The sequence below is a fragment of the Typopeltis vanoorti genome, chromosome 7, assembly GCF_054136105.1.
Source record: "Typopeltis vanoorti isolate ZY-2024b chromosome 7, IOZ_Tvanoo_1.0, whole genome shotgun sequence".
Taxonomy (NCBI): Eukaryota; Metazoa; Arthropoda; class Arachnida; order Uropygi; family Thelyphonidae; genus Typopeltis; species Typopeltis vanoorti.
Window position 1 is genome coordinate 15678522 of NC_143555.1, and position 19077 is coordinate 15697598.

The 19077-nt window shown below is 37.8% G+C and overlaps 1 protein-coding gene across 3 annotated transcripts in view; it reads right to left on the reverse strand.

The window, feature by feature from the left end:
• The window catches only part of LOC150104509 (SEC14-like protein 2), a 39050-nt gene that overhangs the window by 11451 nt on the left and 8522 nt on the right, over positions 1-19077 (reverse strand). For 2 of the 3 annotated variants that reach the window (XM_090395684.1, XM_090395682.1), the window contains exons 1-6: positions 11360-12128; positions 11044-11087; positions 9681-9743; positions 8354-8447; positions 7567-7661; positions 4342-4420 (exon numbers count right to left, since the gene is read on the reverse strand). In XM_090395684.1, coding sequence (XP_090251810.1) covers positions 4342-4420; positions 7567-7661; positions 8354-8447; positions 9681-9743; positions 11044-11087; positions 11360-11501 — 517 coding nt within the window. In that variant the 5' untranslated portion in view covers positions 11502-12128. Of the gene's footprint in view, positions 1-4341; positions 4421-7566; positions 7662-8353; positions 8448-9680; positions 9744-11043; positions 11088-11359; positions 12129-15043; positions 15114-19077 lie in introns of those variants that run through there. The other variant, XM_090395683.1, reaches the window with a different exon arrangement.

Sequence of the window (19077 nt, forward strand, 5' to 3'; positions counted from 1 at the left end):
CATGCTTCTTCAGCCATCTACCGGCGGCAAGCGGTACTTAAATACTAGTAGTAACGTCGCAGGTTAATACTAGGCTGAAGCAGTAGTTCGTTCGAGTGCGCTGTCTAGTGCCTTCCGGATACATCTTGAAGGTTCTCGATACTTCGTTATTTTCATATAAATACAAGAGAATCTCATCCACAGTCAGTCAGTCAGTCGGGAACAGTGTGATATACAATGTATAAGCGCACGCAGGTTCGTCGTGTCAGCCATAGTCTATTGTGGTTTTATATTGCCAGACTTTTATCATTAGTGTGAGACATATTCAGTGGATAATAACCGTTACATGGCCATTTTTGATCATTTTTTGGGTTTACCTTCCATCACTATGGCGTCTACGAATAAAAAGCGTAAATCAAGTGATTCTTGTCGGGTTTTTAATGAAAAGTGGATCAATTTGTACTTTTGTGCCGATCGACGATAAGCCAGTGTGTTGAATTTGTCGTGAGTCAGTGTCGGTATCAAAAGAATACAATATAAATCGACACTATGAGACAAGCATGCGTCCAATTTCGATCACCTTCAAGGGTAGCTGCGTGTGGACAAAATGAACCGTCTCCAAATTGGTTTAAAATGTCAGCAGGCTACGTTTAAAAGGCAGAGGGAAGAGAGCGAAACGTCGTCAAAGTAAGTTATGTAATAGCTGAAAAAACTGCTAAAATATCAAGTCTTCTTGAACGGCGAGTTTGTGAAAGAGTGTCTCATCGCTGCTGGGGATATGCTGTACCCAAATAATAAGAAAGTGTTTAAAAAACCGAGTTTGTCTGGGGTAACTGTAGCACGACGTGTCAAAGAACTTGCCAATGATATTGAAGGAACTTTAAAAAAATGGTCGTCCGAATATACGTCATATTCACTTGCTTTAGATGAGAGCACAGATGTGAAGGATACAGCACAAGTGGCTATCTTTGTTCGCGGCATTGATCAAAAATTCAATTTATTTTATTTATTCATATGGAGTTTCCTCCCCCCGTTCATATTGGGGTGAGTTGAGTCCCCTCATGGGGGGTTAAGTATTTATGGCTGTAGATTCGTGTGTGTTCACGGGGCCGGTTTGCCTGCTTGCGAGATGAAAAACCCTAGATAAACTGGGGGGGAGGCTGCTTGCCACGCCCAAGACCGGTTAACTTGGCTATGGCTGAGGAAGATCCTTAAGCTCCTCACATCAGCGACGGGAATCGAACCCAGGACACTCCTTCCCCCGGCATATGGTTGCGAAGCGCAAAGCCACTAGGCTAACCGCGCAGACAAAACAATTCAACGTGACAGAACTGCTAGCGCTTGTACCTATGAATGGAACGACGAAAGGCACTGATATTCTTGAAGCCGCCAAGAAAACGTTCCAACGTTTCGACCTCAGCTTAACCAACCTCGAGGGTGTGGTAACTGATGGGTCCCCTGCTATGGTGGGAAAAAACGAAGGGTTTGTTGCGCTGCTACGGAAAGAACCGGAACTAGAAGGAAAAGATTTCGTCCATTACCACTGTTTAAATCCACCAGGAGAATTTGTGTGCAAAAACTTTTGGATTTGAGAATGTCATGAAAGTTATTGTGACTGTTGTGAACTTTATTAGGGCAAGAGGATTGAATCATCGTCAATTCCAAGAATTTTTGACCCAAGAGTGCGAAGCGGATCACGGCGACGTGTTTTAATATAGTGATGTGTGTTGGTTGAGCAGAGGGAAGGTTCTTAAAAGAGTCTTTGACTTCAGGAGCGAAATACAACAGTTCAAACCAATGGGGAATCCGATTGCGGAATTTAACGATCCGAAGTGGATGACAGACTTTGCGTTTGTGACATATCTCGTTGTATATGAATGACCTATATACGCGGCTACAATCCAAAGATCAACTGGTGAACACTCTGTTAGATCACATCAAAGCTTTTGTGGTAGCCAAGCTCAAACTTTGGGAGGCACAACTCGCAAAAAAAACTTAACTCAATTTTAGCTTCTCGCTGAGTCCAACTGTTCGTCTCTTGATGAATCCGCTACAAAATTAGCCGTGTTACGAAGTGAGTTCGAAGAGAGATTTAGTGATTTTCGTAACCAACAGTCTTCTTTAGATTTATTTTCAATGCCATTCAGTGTCAATGCTGCCGAAATGCCAGGCTCAGTATAAATGGAGCTGCTTGAACTCCAAAACAACTCTTCTTTGATAGAAAAATTATTCAATGTGCCTTTGCTTACATTTTACAAAGACTACATTTCTGAGGACGCATTCCCTAATATTCGCCGGCATGCTTTGAAGATGTGCGCTTTGTTAGGAACCACATACTTATGGGAGCAGTTCTTCTCCAGAATGAAGTCTAAGACAAGAACTCAGATTACGGACCAACATCTCGAGAATACTCTGCGCATAGCGACTGCTAACATTGATGCCAACAACGACAAGCTGGTCAAGGAAAAACATTGCGAAGTTCCCCATTGACTTTGTAAAAAAAAATGAATGTTTTCTTCATTAAATTATATTTTTTCAAGTATTGATTGTATTTACTTATCATGAACCCTACTCCTACTTACGCTCTTAAAGCTGAGTTTGTTTATTTTTATGGGATTTTATGTAAAGTATCAAATGCATAGAGTTCCTTGTGAATCTGGAAAGCATCTTACAATTCTCAATACCGCAGTATAGCTTAGTGGCCCACGGGCTTCAGTGAAATTTTTAATTCGGCCCCCACTGTCCGAAAGGTTGAAGACCCCTGTTCTACATGATAACAAAGCCCACAACATCATCAAGTATAATGCCATCGGTAAGTGGTCAAACGAGAAAGGTCCTTCCACCACTAATTGGCTTCCAGTCAGCTTTCATTCAAACAGGAAGACCTCCTACAAAGGGACGAGCAAGTTTAAGTGTCTAAATGTATAAATCGGCGTTTTAAACATGTTATACCCAAGGTTTTAGCAGTTTTTACGTAAAACTAAGTGTAAACTATATGGTGGGGTGGATGGGTGGCTTAAGGCAGTGAATCCATACATATAATACTGTATTCTGTGTACACACGCATAAAGAATACAGTATTATGTGTGCGTGTGTACGCGTAAGCCACTTACACTCTCCTTAATTCTCTTTTATCATTTGGAGGTTTGGCTACAACGGCAAAAATAACGAGTAAATTACCTCCGCACATAGGACAATAAAATGCGTATATCAAAATGAGATTCAGACAGACTCCAAGTGGAGGTTACAAGTTTAATCACTAACTTGATACACTTTAACTCTGATTGATAAATATTTTGCTCTATCAATGTTTGACAGATATCGTTACAATACATGAATCTGATAAGAACGTCAGCAGAAAAATTATCCTTAAAATATAATATTAAAAGAAAAGCGACACGATCAACAAACAAAGCCAATTAAATACGACGTAATGTTTCATCTCGTCATCAGGAATAAAGAATGATGAGATGTTGAATATACGAAAGAATTTTTATTTCCCCGCAGAAGACTGTCACCGCCTCTCAAGAAGAGTATTTCTGATATCCATACAACGCTTAGACATTTCAAGGGAATGACAGAACAAAATAACGTCTTATACTTGATACTCATTTGCAATATTTACTGTTCGCATAGTCGAAACGGTCCTCCGAAAAAATCTACTTCAACTTACAAGTCATGTTTCAAACACAGTAAACGAAAACAGTGTTCCATAAACATTTCCAGTTGTCGAATTTAAACCGCATTCCATCCAGTCGTATAAAGCATTTGACGCTTTGTGCAGCTGTTACAAAGTTTACAAGAGTGCAAATACATTGCGAAACTAAAGGGTGACCTCCCTGAATTTGGATTTCCTGGACCATCTTTTGTAGACACTACAAAAATGTCCAAGTTTCTTTTAAGAAGATCTTAAGTCAAAACAACTGAACAGCCACAAAAATAGTCTGGAAATTCACTGATTATTTTAACAGAATAATGTATACGATAACATAACAATTCTCTGTTAGGGTTGTTCATTTGTCCAAGCATTAAATAAATTTCTTCAATTTCTCATTTTCTAAACATAGACCACCAGCTTGTTGGTTGTTTAGGAATTGTGGCAGACACAATCAGTGCTAGGATAATGTATTATGTCTGATAACTGTGTGTTAAGATTCAAATGAAAAAAAAAAAAAAATGAACAAGCCCTTATAAAAGATTCCTAGCATCATAAATGAGATTCGAATAAAATATGGAACAGCAGTTGTTTAAAAATAATTACCTTATACAAATGCATTTCCTCTTAACATTAACATGTTACAGAAGAATTCTGCGAGATGTTTTCAGCAGTTCCAAGATGTGAAAGAGAGAAAAGATTCTCACCTGCTTTAACACAAGAATAGCTAATCTGGAAGTCATCCATATCCAAAATATAGTAATGCGTTTCGATAACCTTTCCTCGCTGAAAAAGAAATAAATAATAAAAAAAAATGAAATTACTTAATGGATCTACACCCTCTGTCCACAAAGAAACCGAACTTTTAGAAAATAGAAGAAACTAGTGGCGCCACCTGTTGTATCTTTTTTTATTGTCGAAAGCGGCAACCTTCATTAGTGTTGTGACATTTGTTTCATCAGAAGCCGAGTTATAGTGCCAAGAGCGACAGTGTGTTTTGACGAACGGTCGGAAAATGAGTTTCAAACAGAGAGATGTGATTGACGTTTTGTTCAACTTGGTAAACATTTAACCGAAACGTATCAAATGCTTCAAAAAGTATACGGTGATGAATGTTTATCCCGTACTCAAGTTTACGGTGGTTTAAGCGATTTCAAAGTGGTCGTGAGACGCTTGAGGACAACGAAAAGCCAGGCCGTCCAAAAACTTGACCGAGCGAAGTTAACATCCAAAACATGAGTGATTTCTTCAACGAAAACCCTAAATCGTCCGTGAGATTGATTGAAGATGAATTGGGGATTCTAAAATCAACTGTTCACAACATTTTGACCGAGAGTTTGGGCCTTCGTTAATTGAATTCGCGATTTGTTACCCACAGGTTGACCGACGACTAAAATATGTATCGAATTGAACACTTCAAGGACCTCATTAAAACCTCGTAAGGACTCAAACTTCCTTGAAACGATCGTTACTGGTGACGAAACGTGGTGTTTTTGAGTATGAGCCCGAAACAAAGCCCATGAGTGGAGACCACCAGAAGAGGGGCATCCAAAAAAAGTCGCTTGGAGAAGTCAAAAGTAAAGAAAATGCTGATTTTTTTTCTACGATTTCAAGGGCATTATCCACGAAGAATTCGTTCCGCCTGGCCAAACGGTCAATTTATCTCGAAGTTTTGAAGCGATTGATAGCGAGAATTCGTCGCGTACGGCATGAATATGGTGACGACCGACCGTTCGTCAAAACACTGTCACTCTTGGCACTCTGACTTGGCTGGTAATGAAACAAATGTCATAAATAGTTGACCAGTTGACACAACACTAATGAAGGTTGCCATTTTCGACAACAAAAAGATACAACAGATGGTGCAACTAGTTTCTCCTATTTTCGAAAAGTTCGATTTCTTTTTTGGACGGATAGTGTATTCTGCATTAACAACGCTATTTGATCTTTTACTTAATAAATATTTCATACTTGTAAATAATGACTTTGGTATAATTTTAATTTTTAGACGCGACACATTTTGACTTCCCAAACATTGTGAATTTCCTAAAGATGAGGGTTCACCTTATCTCGAAAAACACCCCTCCACTCATTCCTTCTGACAATTCCACAGACTAAATTTGAGACATTAACGAGTTCGTTTGAACTTTGAACTGTCAATTAGATCAGATGTTAGCGGTCCTGGACACTTGAAATATTTTCAAATTATGCGCTTTTGAACCTAATTTAATTCTTTGCGTGGAAAGTTGCGTAAATGATAGAGAAGACATTCCCTCTTCCCATCTCTTACAGAGTGTTCTATTTCTTTCCTAACAGTTTCATGTTTTTCTATTTGTTTTCTCTTTATCCTGACAAGGTGTGTTCTTATTCTGATCAGGTTTGCTTCTCTAAATTTGGGAAAGCAACTGCAAGTAACGTGATGAACGATTCTTAAACATTATTATTATTCTTGGAACTATCAATATTGTTAAATAAGAACAATATGGAATTTAACATGATTTGTGTCTTGTTTCGTAATTACCTTCGAACAATATCTTTTTAAAGAATGATAAAAATATCTAATTATTACAAAGTAAGCATCTGATCGGGTTTGGCACAGGGGCCTACTTAACAAACTGCCATCGTATGGTCTGCCTTCCTCACTCTGCAACTGGATCGCCAAATTTCTCACTGGTCGCCCACTACACGTCATCGTGGATGGTTTCCCTCTTCTCAGATTTTCTCGCCAATGCAAGGGTAACCGAGGTTTTTGTTCTTTCACCCACTCTCTTCCTACTGTATATAAATGACCTGCTCTCACAGACTTCCAATCCTATCCACAGCTTTGTCGATGACGTAAACTCTATTCCTACTTTTCATTACAAATCTTATAATGCTCAAGTATTAGAATCCTCAAGATCTACTACGACCAGCGACCAGACCTCCTAGCTATATCCAGTGGGCAAGGACAACCTTGTAAACCTCAACGCCATCAAAACTCGGTCCTGTGTGATCTCTCGCAAGAAGGAAATCGCATCCCTCCCCCATTACCTTCAGTAATACTGAGATATCCAAACACGATCAGATTTCTCTATTCGGACTGACCTGCACCTCCGATCTTTACTCACACAACCACATTTCAACTATGGCTTCCACAGCAGCCAAAACACTTGATGTAGTTTTCCGCATAACGCACTCCACCAGACATTCACAGCTGCTAACTTTAACAAATCCCAAATCCTCCCAACCATGGATTATTGTTCCCGTATTTAGGGTGGTGCACCAAAATCCCCTATAAGATTGACCGATTCTATCCAGAAAAGGACAATGCGGCTACTTAATGATCTCTCTCTCACAGACGTCTCAGTTTCTGCCTTTGCCTCTTCTACAGATTTTACTTTCGTGGACAGTACATTGCTGCATTAGCCACCCTTCTCCAAAATCATTAGAACAAGATCCATTGTGGGAAAAGAAGAAAGGAAAAATCTGTTCATAAAATGTGAACAGATTTGTGATCCCTCTTCTGTTTGCATCGTTCCTGTAGCAAAAGCACACAATACTTTACATTCTCAGTATTTTCCCCTTCATGGGTTTTCAACTTACAAAGCAGGAAAACTAAGATAAAATCAGCAATTAACAGACCCAATATTCCCGTTTCCTTCCTCTTCTCGTAGATCTAGTTACTTCAGCTGTGATTCCAAACAACTGCAGAAGTATTCTTAGCATATTCACTTCAAATGCAGAATATTTCATCGCCGGGTTTATTACACTGACAGGAAATTATATTCTTTGAAATTATATCGCATTGATAAAAATAAATGCGAATAATGATGCTCAGATGATCGAGATATAACTGTAAATATTGTTAAAAATAATATTAAAATATTAAAAATAATAAAATTATAAAGATAAGTAAATAAACACTTTTATATAAATTTTTAAAGACTATCTACCTCTTTACTTTGTTCTTTCATCATTTTAATATCCTCCTCGAACATGAAAGTGAAGTTCCTAGCGAGCACAGATCTTTTAGTGCTTTGTAAGGACCCTAAAAAGAGACCTTATAAGTTAGCAAACGAATTTCGTGATTGATAACAGAAGAGGAAATAGTAGAAAGCCAAAGACACATAGACATTGAAACTAAATGTCTTCGAAAAAGTTAATGTGCATTAATTACTTTAACCTAAATATCAATTTCATTATCGATAAAATAATCTGCTTTTTTTATCAATCATGTTTCGGAATTGGAAGCTTTGAATTAATTCTGGTTATGTAACAAGCTGTTGTTTCTATGTCGGTTATCGCAGAAGTATCATCTTCAATGTCATTAAGCCAGAGCATCTTCCTTTATTAGAGATCTGGGGCGCATGGAAGCGTTCCATGTTTAGTCTGTAAAAAGGATATCTGGATACTTAATCCTTAGCCATCCCACAGTAATAAGGCACTATAGATTTATAACCTTTCCTGGACGAGGTTTGCATAAAAATAATAATAAATCCACTATTGAAGTTAAAAGTTAAATCGGTTAGTGTTTGCTTTTAAAATGCACAAGAGAAGTGAATTCCGAAAAAAAAAATAACAAAATTCGTTTAAACCTATTCACTGCTAAACCCAATCTATGCAGGTTTTGCATGCACGTAACAACTTTTCTATGCTCGCAAATTTTAAGACTTTTTACAATGGAAATGTCATATCGCTGCAAATATTTTAATGAAGCATATTTTAAAGAAATATATTCACCTTCTATATCCAAGTGTCCTAACAGAACGACACGAATTGGACACCCTTCCTTATCAAATCCTAAGAGTCCACTAGGGTAATATTTCGCAAAGGTCTGAAACAAAGAGCAAAAGAAGTCATGCCATGAATTTTGTTGACTATTTTCTCAAAACACTTTATAAATATTTGGAGTTTTATTTCAGACCTGAAATATTTCAATTATTAGTTTTCAAAGACTTGTAGTATAATAGATATACACTGCTATACTTCATTGTTTATCTAAGCCCACAAAAATTATTCAGAGACAGCCAGTAGTGCACTCAGGATTTAATCTTTTTTTTTGGGGGGGTGGACGAGTTGAGTAGACGATTTGAGAAGCACCACATACGACCCATGACTGAGCATCTGCAATGATCGCTAATTCATAAGTAGTATAGAAACAGAAGACCCGACACAACATAAATAAAAAAAAATGAATTTTAATTAGGTAAAGATTTTTGGAAAATTTTCTAGTGTTTTTTTTTCCCTTTTTCTTTGGGGGGTACAGGACCCTTTGGCCCCCTCTGGGTGCGCCACTAGAGACAGCATCTAGTAATGGAAGCATCTATTGTCAGCCACAGTGCTTCAACGAGAAACACGCATTACAAGTTGGGCTAATGATGGCCAAACAACACGAGATGTGACATGCTGGGAGACCGCTTCCAACGAAGATGCTGAAGTGCATATTCAATTACTTTTATGTGATTGTTGTGCAACAATTATTCTTTTATAGTGTTTTCCACTGATTCCTTGCTTTGGATAACATGTATGAAATTCAAGGGGATATTTTTCATTAGCGATAATTGTTGTAATTGTCTCTATAACAAAATAAGTAGAAATTCTCATGAGAAAAAATGATGAATTATAGTCGGGTTTAATCATTTTATATCTATCTTACATTCTACGCATCCTACGCCTACACCACTTAACCTCTATCCACACAAAACGCAGCTGTCTACACCCCAACGCCGTCTACCTCCACCAACAGCATTTTTGTCTGTCAATTGCGTGTGTACTAGGAAAGATTTGCCTGTATGTGGGAAGAAAAACCAGCGTATTTATATTGCATCGAAGAGTTTTATTCTCCCCCTATTAAATAAATTTCATTTTATTACTAACATTTATTTACAGTCCTTTTATTTTTGGATTCCATGCTGTTTTTTTTACTGCTTTTAATAAAATATTTAATTTCGAAAAGAAAATCGAATAGTTTTGCAAACCAAACAAGCAAATTTATTTCGATTGTTATATAAGTGCCAACTAGTCATGTGATAATCAAGTAAAGGTGATCATAATTAGAATCTCTTACCTCGGTCGGAGTAAAATCAGTGAGTATTGAGTCTGCTCCCATTTGTCTTCTCCATAACATGTGCTGTAAAAAAGGTAATATGAGAACAACTCTTAAGGATGATTTTTATTTTATAGTGAAAGCAACAACAATAGTTTCATTGCATTGTCTGAGAAGACCTTCACGTATAAACAGAACTTCCTGTGTGTGTGTGTGTGTGTGTGTGTGTGTGTGTGTGTGTGTGTGTGTGTGTGTGTGTGTGTGTGTGTGTGTGTGTGTGTGTGTGTGTGTGTGTGTGTGTGTGTGTGTGTGTGTGTGTGTGTGTGCAGCAATTGACCGAAGCATTTAACGAAGGCTGTTCCCGATCCACATCGACGAACAATGCTTAGAGAATTGAAGAGGATCGGTATTGGTAGTTTCATGCCTATTCAGGTTGTAGTTCGGTGGCCGGGATGTGTACTACATCCAAATGTGGTATGCTGGAGTCCAATAGACCACAAATATTCTTTCAAGCGAAAAAAAATGAAATGGGAGATATTTTAGTATGTTATATTCACTAAACAAATTATTAACAATGGATTTTCTCTATATTTGCGTCGCGTATCTATGCCTTGCATTATAACAGCGGACTCAAACCAACACTTCATTAAAATGTGCAGAAGTACACCTGAAATTGCTGTGGCATCGTCCTCAGTATCAAATCAAAAAATCAAATCAACTAACGCCTTTTATTCCCTAATAGGGAGTAGGCGAGGCCTTTATACCCTATCTAGCTTTTGGAGACTGAGTGAGTAGTTCAATCTCCAACGGTAGCCAATCAGAGATAGCTGGCCCATGTCTATCACTAATTATAGCAGCTACCGATGAAGAGGCTGGCAAACAAGTGCTGCCATCTCTTGGTACCTAACCCTCACAAGATATGTCACTGTCTGAAGTAATGTGGGTACTACAGTCAATTTTCTTGAGTTTTTACGGGACGAAAAACCCGAGTTTCCAGGAGGTAAAACCCGCCTGCCTGTGCCAGAGATCGACTAACTCGGGAACCGGTCGAAGATAGGCTTAGAAAAAGTTCCTCCAGTCAGCGACTAGACTAGAACCTAAGTCTAACTTCAAGCGGCCAAGCGCAGAGGACGCAAGCGCCACTTCCACTGAGCTACACAGGCCTTTCGTCCTCAGTATAATGAATAGAAATGTATATGAAGAGTAAGCATTTTAATTCCGCATGAACACACACACACACACACACACACACACACACACACACACACACACACACACACACACACACACACACACACCATGCAATGCAATTCAGTTACATTAAATTAAAATAAGTATCAATGTTAGTTACTATAATCATTATTATCAACATCGTTTTACTTACTTTGCGTAGCATAACTTCTGCTTTGTTCTTGTCAAACTGCCGTGCTAAGAAGGACAAAATGAAAAGACCAACGTTTTTAGATTTATTGGCATCAAAAATTCATTTTGTTTTAAAAGGGTGTAAAAACAAATCATAGAAATTGGAGACATATCAAACAGAATAAATCTTGTCAATTGCAAGTAAAAAAACATCACTTTTAACTGGATAATGCATGCTTTTACCGGCTATAATAATCGCATCGCAGTAGCGAATCCTAGAGGTTAGGCTTAAATTAAAAATAAATGGAAATTGGTAGCCAGTCGTCTCCGCCTCTTACCATCGCCGAGGTCGAGTGCATTTTCACAGCATGCTAGATAAGTCTTTACACGTCGTATAGCGAATTTCTTCGTAAAGTGAATCATTGCTCCTCCTCCTCCTCCCCCTTTCAGTTGCGAATGTATGTAATGGTTTGATAACATTCTTAAGAAGTCATCTATGAGTTAAAAAAGCATTTAGTCAGTTACGCACATGAAAAAATTAGAATAATTTCGTATTTTCTTTTCTCTGCATATTTCTCTATATAACAGGTATATTGGCCTAAAACATGCCTCGTTACTACATTTAACAATTTTAATCTTAGTATCTAAAAAAAAACAGGTTTATGAATCTTTTATTTTCACTGGAAGCAACGTCCACGCGGTTAGTCGAGTGGCTACGTGCTTCGCAACCATATGCCTGGGGAAGGAGTGTCCTGGGCTCGATTCCCGTAGCCGACGTGAGGAGCTTAAGGATCTTTCTCAGCCAAGTTAGCCGGTCTTGGGCGTGGACAGTAGGTTTTTTTCCCCCAGTTTATCTGGGTTTTTCATCCCGCAAGCCAGCAAACACACACACACAGGCTACACTCATAAGGATATAGCATTAATCCCTCATTAGGAGGGCTCAACCAGTCATAAGGGGCGGTCGAGGAACGGGCAGAACCCCACACGCATAAAATAAAAATAAACTGGAAGTATTAAAATAAAATAATAGCTATAAAATGTTAATTCATAGCACAGGGAGAGATGCAGCGAACTACGAGTTCGTAAACTCTCTATGCACATCCGTTGATTCACGGCAGGGTACGTCGTATGAGCGAATGAAACATCGTATAAATGAGCATCGTTCATAATTTGAAACGCGTCGTAAGGCGGGCCTTAATGTACTCGCAAATGCTCTGAAGTGACGTTTGCTGATTAGGGAGGTCAAAATCCAGTTTCATAATTAGATAAGTGGTGCCACAATGCTTGTGCTAGTGCCCTGGCAAAAACCGTACGGCGATAGCGAGAAAGACAGGCAGAGATTACACAACAGCAAACAGTTCGTATTACAAGATCAGTTGCACTGACATTTATCTATGTGACTTTTAACTGGTGCAACATTCTTCACTCTGTTCGATAAGGGAGTAACATTCTGCCGAACAGAATATACGGAGGCTGCTCAATAAGTGACGATTAAAGGTCATCAGTAAACAGATTACCTTCAATCGTCATCATTTACATGGTCTTTTTCGAAGTAAGTACCGTGAGACTCGATGCATTTGTCCCAACGTTGCGTCCACTTCTTAAACACATGTGAGAGAGTCCGTTTTTTGAGAGTTGTTTCAAAACCGCCTCTGCAGCTTTTACACATGCTCTGTTGCTTTCGAAATGGCGGCTTCTTAGTAGTTTCTTGAGCTGAGGAAACAGCCAGAAATCGCACGGTGCGAGATCAGGACTGTATGGAGGGTGTGGTAGGATATCTACGTTGTTCTTCTGCAAAACGTCCACTACACAACCAGCAACATGTGGCCTTGCATTATCGTGGTGCAATAAGAAGCCATTCTTCAGCAATGGGCGCTTCCTTTTGACGTGCTGTACCATTGTTTGTAAAACATCTGCATAGTATGAGCCGTTTACAGTATTCCTACAGCGTGTTGGTAAACAATGCCTTCGTAATCAAAAAACATTATGGTCATAACGTTACCAGCCGATTTTACAGTTTTTGCTTTCTTGGGGGTAGGCGAAGAGGATGCTTCCATTCACTGCTTTGTTGTTTCATTGTAGGGTCATAGTGATATCCAAGATATCCAAGTGACAACCAAGCTTCATCTGCTGTAATGATGCGATTTAAGAAGTTGTCGCCTTCTTGTTCCAGTCTTTCTTTCCATTCTGTGCACACATCCACTCGATGCTGCATTTGCTCCGGTGTTAAGAGTTTGGGAATCCATCGGGCGCAAACACGTTTCAGTCCCAAATGTTCAGCCATGATTGAGTGAACACTTCCCACAGAAATATTCAGGACAACGTGCAGCTGGCGTACTGTAATTCTGCGATCCTCCTTGATGATAATCGTTGCTGTGTTGATCATTGTCTCTGTGATGGAAGTTGAAGTCTTCTCTCACGTTCAAGATCGTCCACATTTTGCCTTCCTTCCTTAAAAGTTTTATGCCAGCGAAAAACACTTGCCCTCGATATTGCTTCATCGTGGAAAGCTTCGCGTATCATGTTAAAAGTCCGATGCCTTTGCAAACGCACACAAAATTTAATCGTATAACGCTGTTTCAAGGACGCTTCCATTTTCTCCCCTTTGTATTTACTCTTCGAGTAAATATCAAAGGAACCGTATTCTCTGTCCAGTTTTCGTTGGAACTCGGTCTTGTCAACCAATGGGAGATTGGGAGATTTCTGCTGTCAGGTGACCGTCAGCTTGAATGCTCTCTTCAAGCTTTGCAAAAAAAAAAAAAAAAAAAAATCCAGTCAAACCCATCTCTCCCAAAACTTATAATAATTACGACATTAAGTAGTGGCGCTTTGAATCAGAAGACTCATTCTTACAGATCCAATATTGCAATGATCGAATAAAGAAATAGAGCCATTTCAGTTTGCTCTTAAGACTTATAAGAATCTTCTCTCTCCTCTGCTCACTGAGCTACTGAGGCTGATAAATAAATAAAAAAAATTTAAAAAAAAAAAAAAAATATATATATATAATATGTAGAAAGTATTTTTACCTTGGGTATAAATATGTTAAAGATACCAAGTAATTTTAGACCTGGTTTTACTCCATTTCCCAAGTAAGCAAACAGACCAAAAGTCAAGTTTGCGCCTGCAATTGATGCAAGTCTAACTGATCCCACAGGTAGTGCAGGACCAGGGCAACTCGTGGCAAAGGTGGAACAAGCTCCGATCACTAATCTTAATATTTACCCTTAATGCCAAAACACATCTCCAAGAAGGGGATGTATGATGTATGATGTATGAGCTCCCACTGACGAGACCTCAATAAAGGTCGAAACCGGTCTGGGTAGTTGCCCCTTGCCTTTAATACAAAACATCATACATCCCATTCTTGGAGATGTGTTTTGGCATTAAGGGTAAATATTAAGATTAGTGATCGGAGCTTGTTCCACCTTTGCCACGAGTTGCCCTGGTCCTGCACTACCTGTGGGATCAGTTAGACTTGCATCAATTGCAGGCGCAAACTTGACTTTTGGTCTGTTTGCTTACTTGGGAAATGGAGTAAAACCAGGTCTAAAATTACTTGGTATCTTTAACATATATTAAATATATATATATATATATTAAATATATATATATATATATATATATATATTAAATATATATATATATATATATATATATATATATATTAAATATATATATATATATATATATATATATTAAATATATATATATATATATATATATATATATATATATATATTAAATATATATATATATATATATATATATATTAAATATATATATATATATATATATATTAAATATATATATATATATATATATATATTAAATATATATATATATATATCACACTAATAAATAAAGCAAGTAAATTTAGTTCCATTTAATATTAACTCAATTTATATTAAATATTCTCTACAAGCAATTGAAGTATACCTCCATAAAAACAGACATACAGAAGGCACATAAAAATGGCGAATCGACCATGATATTTGAAAGAATTTAGAAACTGTACTCACCTCGCAGCCATCGAAGACAGAAGTAATCATCATGCTCGGGCTTTAAAATATCCGCAACGATTTGGCGAAACTACGGGTGAAGGAAAATATAATTGCCTTTCAATATAGCAATATTGCAATGCATGTATATATATATATACAAACTCAAGTTTGTATATATAAATAGCAGAGTATTCTTGTACACAGTCACACATAAACACAGACCAATAAAAATCCATGTATGTACACTCTTTGTCCAAAAAGAAACCGAACTTTTAGAAAATAGAACTTAGTGGCGCCACCTATTGTATCGTTTTGTTGTCGAAAGCGGCAACCTTCATCAGTGTTGTGTCAACTGTTTGACATTTGTTTCATTAGAAGCCGAGTTATAGTGCCAAGAGTGAGAGTGTGTTTTAACGAACAGTGGGTCGTCGCGATATTAATGCCATACGCGACGAATTCTCGCTATTAATCGCTTCAAAACTTCGAGATAAAAGTCAACATTGACCGTTTAGCTAGGCAGAACGAATTCTTTGTGATAATGCCCTTGGAATCGTAGAAACAAATCAGCATTGTCTTTACTTTTGACTTCTCCAAGCGACTTTTTTTTCTGATGCCCCTCTTCTGGTCGTCTTCACTCAGCATTCTTGCGCTTTGTTTCGAGCTCATACTCAAAACACCACGTTTCGTCACCAGTAACGATCGTTTCAAGGAAGTGCGAGTCCTTACGAGCGGTTTTAATGAGGTCCTTGAAGTGTTCAATTCAATACATTTTTTGGTCATCGGTCAATTTGTAGGGAAAAATGGCGAATTCAATTTACGAAGGCCCAAACTCTCGGTCAATGTTGTGCACAGTTCATTTTGGAATCCCCAGTTGATCTTCAATTAATCTCACGGACGATTTCGGGTTTTCTTTGATGAAATCACGCAATTTTTGGATGTTAACTTCGCTCGGTCCAGTTTTTGGACGGTCTCCGGCTTTTCGTCGTCCTCAAGCGTCTCACGATCACTTTGAAATCGCTTAAACCACTCGTAAACTTGAGCACCGGATACGCATTCATCAATGTATGCTATTTGAAGCATTTCAGTAAAACTTTTACCAAGTTTAACACAAAAGTCAATCGCAGCTCTCTGTTTGAAACTCATTTTCCGACCGTTTGTCAAAACACATCTTCACTCTTGGCACTATAACTCGTCTTCTAATGAAACAAATGTCATAAACAGTTGACACAACGCTAATAAAGGTTGCCACTTTCGACAACGAAAAGATACAACAGGTGGCGCAACTAATTTCTTCTATTTTCGAAAGGTTCGGTTTCTTTTTGGACAGAGGGTGTATCTTCAAGATCTGTGTTACTGTAAATATATTTCATTCTTTATTGAAGCGGGAATTAAATACACTACGAACTATTTTCATAAGCTTTAACAGTCTACTGATGAACAAGAACACAATTAATTTAGAACATTTCTGTGTTTCGTTTTAACAGTTATCAGGTCCATAAATAGCATTACTGGTTTCCTTTACAATCATCCATACAGAAATTAAACCATATTTACCACTCAAGGTAAGTTAATGTATCCATAGTCACTTTTAAAATAGTGAAAACACAGAAAAATCATTATTCTTGCCTTGTATTTAGTTTTTCAAGGAATTCGTGACTCTCTCTCCCTTCTGTTTTTACATAATTCAGTTCCTTTCCACTTCGCCAGCGTATTCTATTCTTCACCTGTCCCGTCAGCTGCTCCCATATCATAATATAGCATATTCCGTACTTTGAATCATTGCAACTGTGTGATGACGTCACGACCACCAGGTGTCACAAAGAGCAGTTCAGCCATGGCGGACGAGATACGTTTATCTGTGGTACAAAGGCACAACGTTTGCCATTCACTTGATGCCTATTAATATAATCTACAGATACCATCTATAAGTATTTTAATTCCAACAAAGTAAAAAGGAAAGTACATGTAACAGATTCTTCTTGTTTAAAACACTTTTTTTTTTTCAAATCAACAGCGAATCCACAATTCACTGATGTTTCATTCTCTTTGCAACGAAATTATGGTTCTGATGTGTAGCTTGAAAGCTTATCAACATAAAAGTAGTAGAACAGTGCTTTAGGACAACGGTATCTCCATAAATCATGTTCGCTGTAGTCCGGTGCTTGTCGGATCAGGTGGAATGATGATTTTGTGAACTATCTGTGCAAGACCGTCGCCAGATTAGATCGCGCCCTGGGGCAAGCAATTAAATATAGCCTCTGATGGATTATAAGACAAAAATATGAGAAAATCTATCTCCAATTGCTATTTTGTTTTAATTACAAGAGAAATATTAATGCAAAACAATTACATAATAATATTAATTAAATGTTTGCTCTACGGGGATATCACACAATAAAACTGTTTATAAGCTCTTCGGAATTTAAATTATGAGGTATGTCCCTCTATCGATATAGTTGCTACACCAACCAACCTTTCTTGGGTCATTGCTGTTCGCAAATAATTTTTAATCAGTAGGTATGACTATAATTTTTTTATTATTAAAATATAATTAGCACATAAACTAAACTAAACGCCGTATATTTGTAAAATATCTTGTTACGTAATACGGCGCCTACTGCAATATGGCTGAACGAGCGCCCTTATTAAGCGGCGCCGTGAGGTAAGCTGCCTCTATGCTACACACTGTCGACGGTACAGTATCTGTGAGTAGCCAGTTGTAGGGTTGTGCGCTTCTCGGTGGAGTTGCCAGTTTCATGAGGCATCAAATGTCATGAGGAGGCCTTTGTTCTGGATAGTTTGTGGCTTCTTCGTGTTGGTGGCTACTGGTGATCCATACATTAGGATTGGACTGTCTTGTAAATAAGCAGTTTGTTTTCTGTGCTTACCTGGCTGAAGTAGTTGATCAATGGATGCAGTTGAGCGACTGCTTAGATAGTTTTGTTGCAAATGTATGCGATGTGGAGTCCGAAGCTGAGTTATTTATCGAGGTATATACCCAGGTAGTTGGCACCAGGTTGTCATGGGATGGCGATATCAAATAGGGATACTGCACTGTGCCTTGATGGGATGCTTTCCTTCTCGCGAATAGGACTGCATTGCTTTTATCCGTTTACATCTATTCTCTATTTTCGGGACCAGTTTTCGAGATGTATTGCGGTGTTGGCGGGCGAATAATGCCGTTGTGATCAAGGCTGTGTGGAGGATATCGACTATGTAGATAATGAATAGTAGGGGGAGAGAGTAAGAAGCCTTGTGGGACACCAGCTGTGATTTTGAGTTCGATAGATTTAAAGCAGCATTGTTTAACTTAGAGTTTTTTATCTTTTAGGTAGGATCTGATGAGCAGAATTAAATATGTTGAGAAGTTGGCTGTTATAAGCTTATAGTGGAGGAGGAGGCTATGCCAGACCTAGTCAAACGCCTTGGCTATATCGAGGAAAACAGCGCCCGTGTGTTGTCTCTAGTTTAATCTGACTGATGTATTCGATTGTCCTATGGACTTGTTGAACTGTACAATAGTCAGTGCGGAAGCCGAACTATTCGTTAGTATGATGCGGGATTTGTTTGCTGGTTCCGAAGCCTTTGAGTACGATTTGTAATAAAAATTACCTGTTGCCATTATTTTAACTGTTTACTCAGATTCTCCGTTTTGTTCGGAGTTTAAAAAATAAAAATAAAATAAAAAATAAATAAAATGTTAGTTTTATATACTAATGTGTGATGAGTAGTGACGGCTCGTGGCTTGAAATCGTGGGGGTGCTGCAACTTTCGAAATATAGATACACACTGTAAGTACAGTGTATAGGTTTTTGGATAAAATATCAAAATTATGGTAAAAATTAAAAAAATTAAACATGAAAAAATATTGTTTATTATCGATAAAATTATAGTTTAATATAATTCAAAATTACTTAAAAATAAAATATATTCTTCTTGTTTTGTTTCATGAAAAAATATTGCTTATTATCGATAAAAATTATATAGTTTAGTATAATTCAAAATTACTTAAAAATAAAACCCATTATCATAATCCCAATAATGTTCTAAAA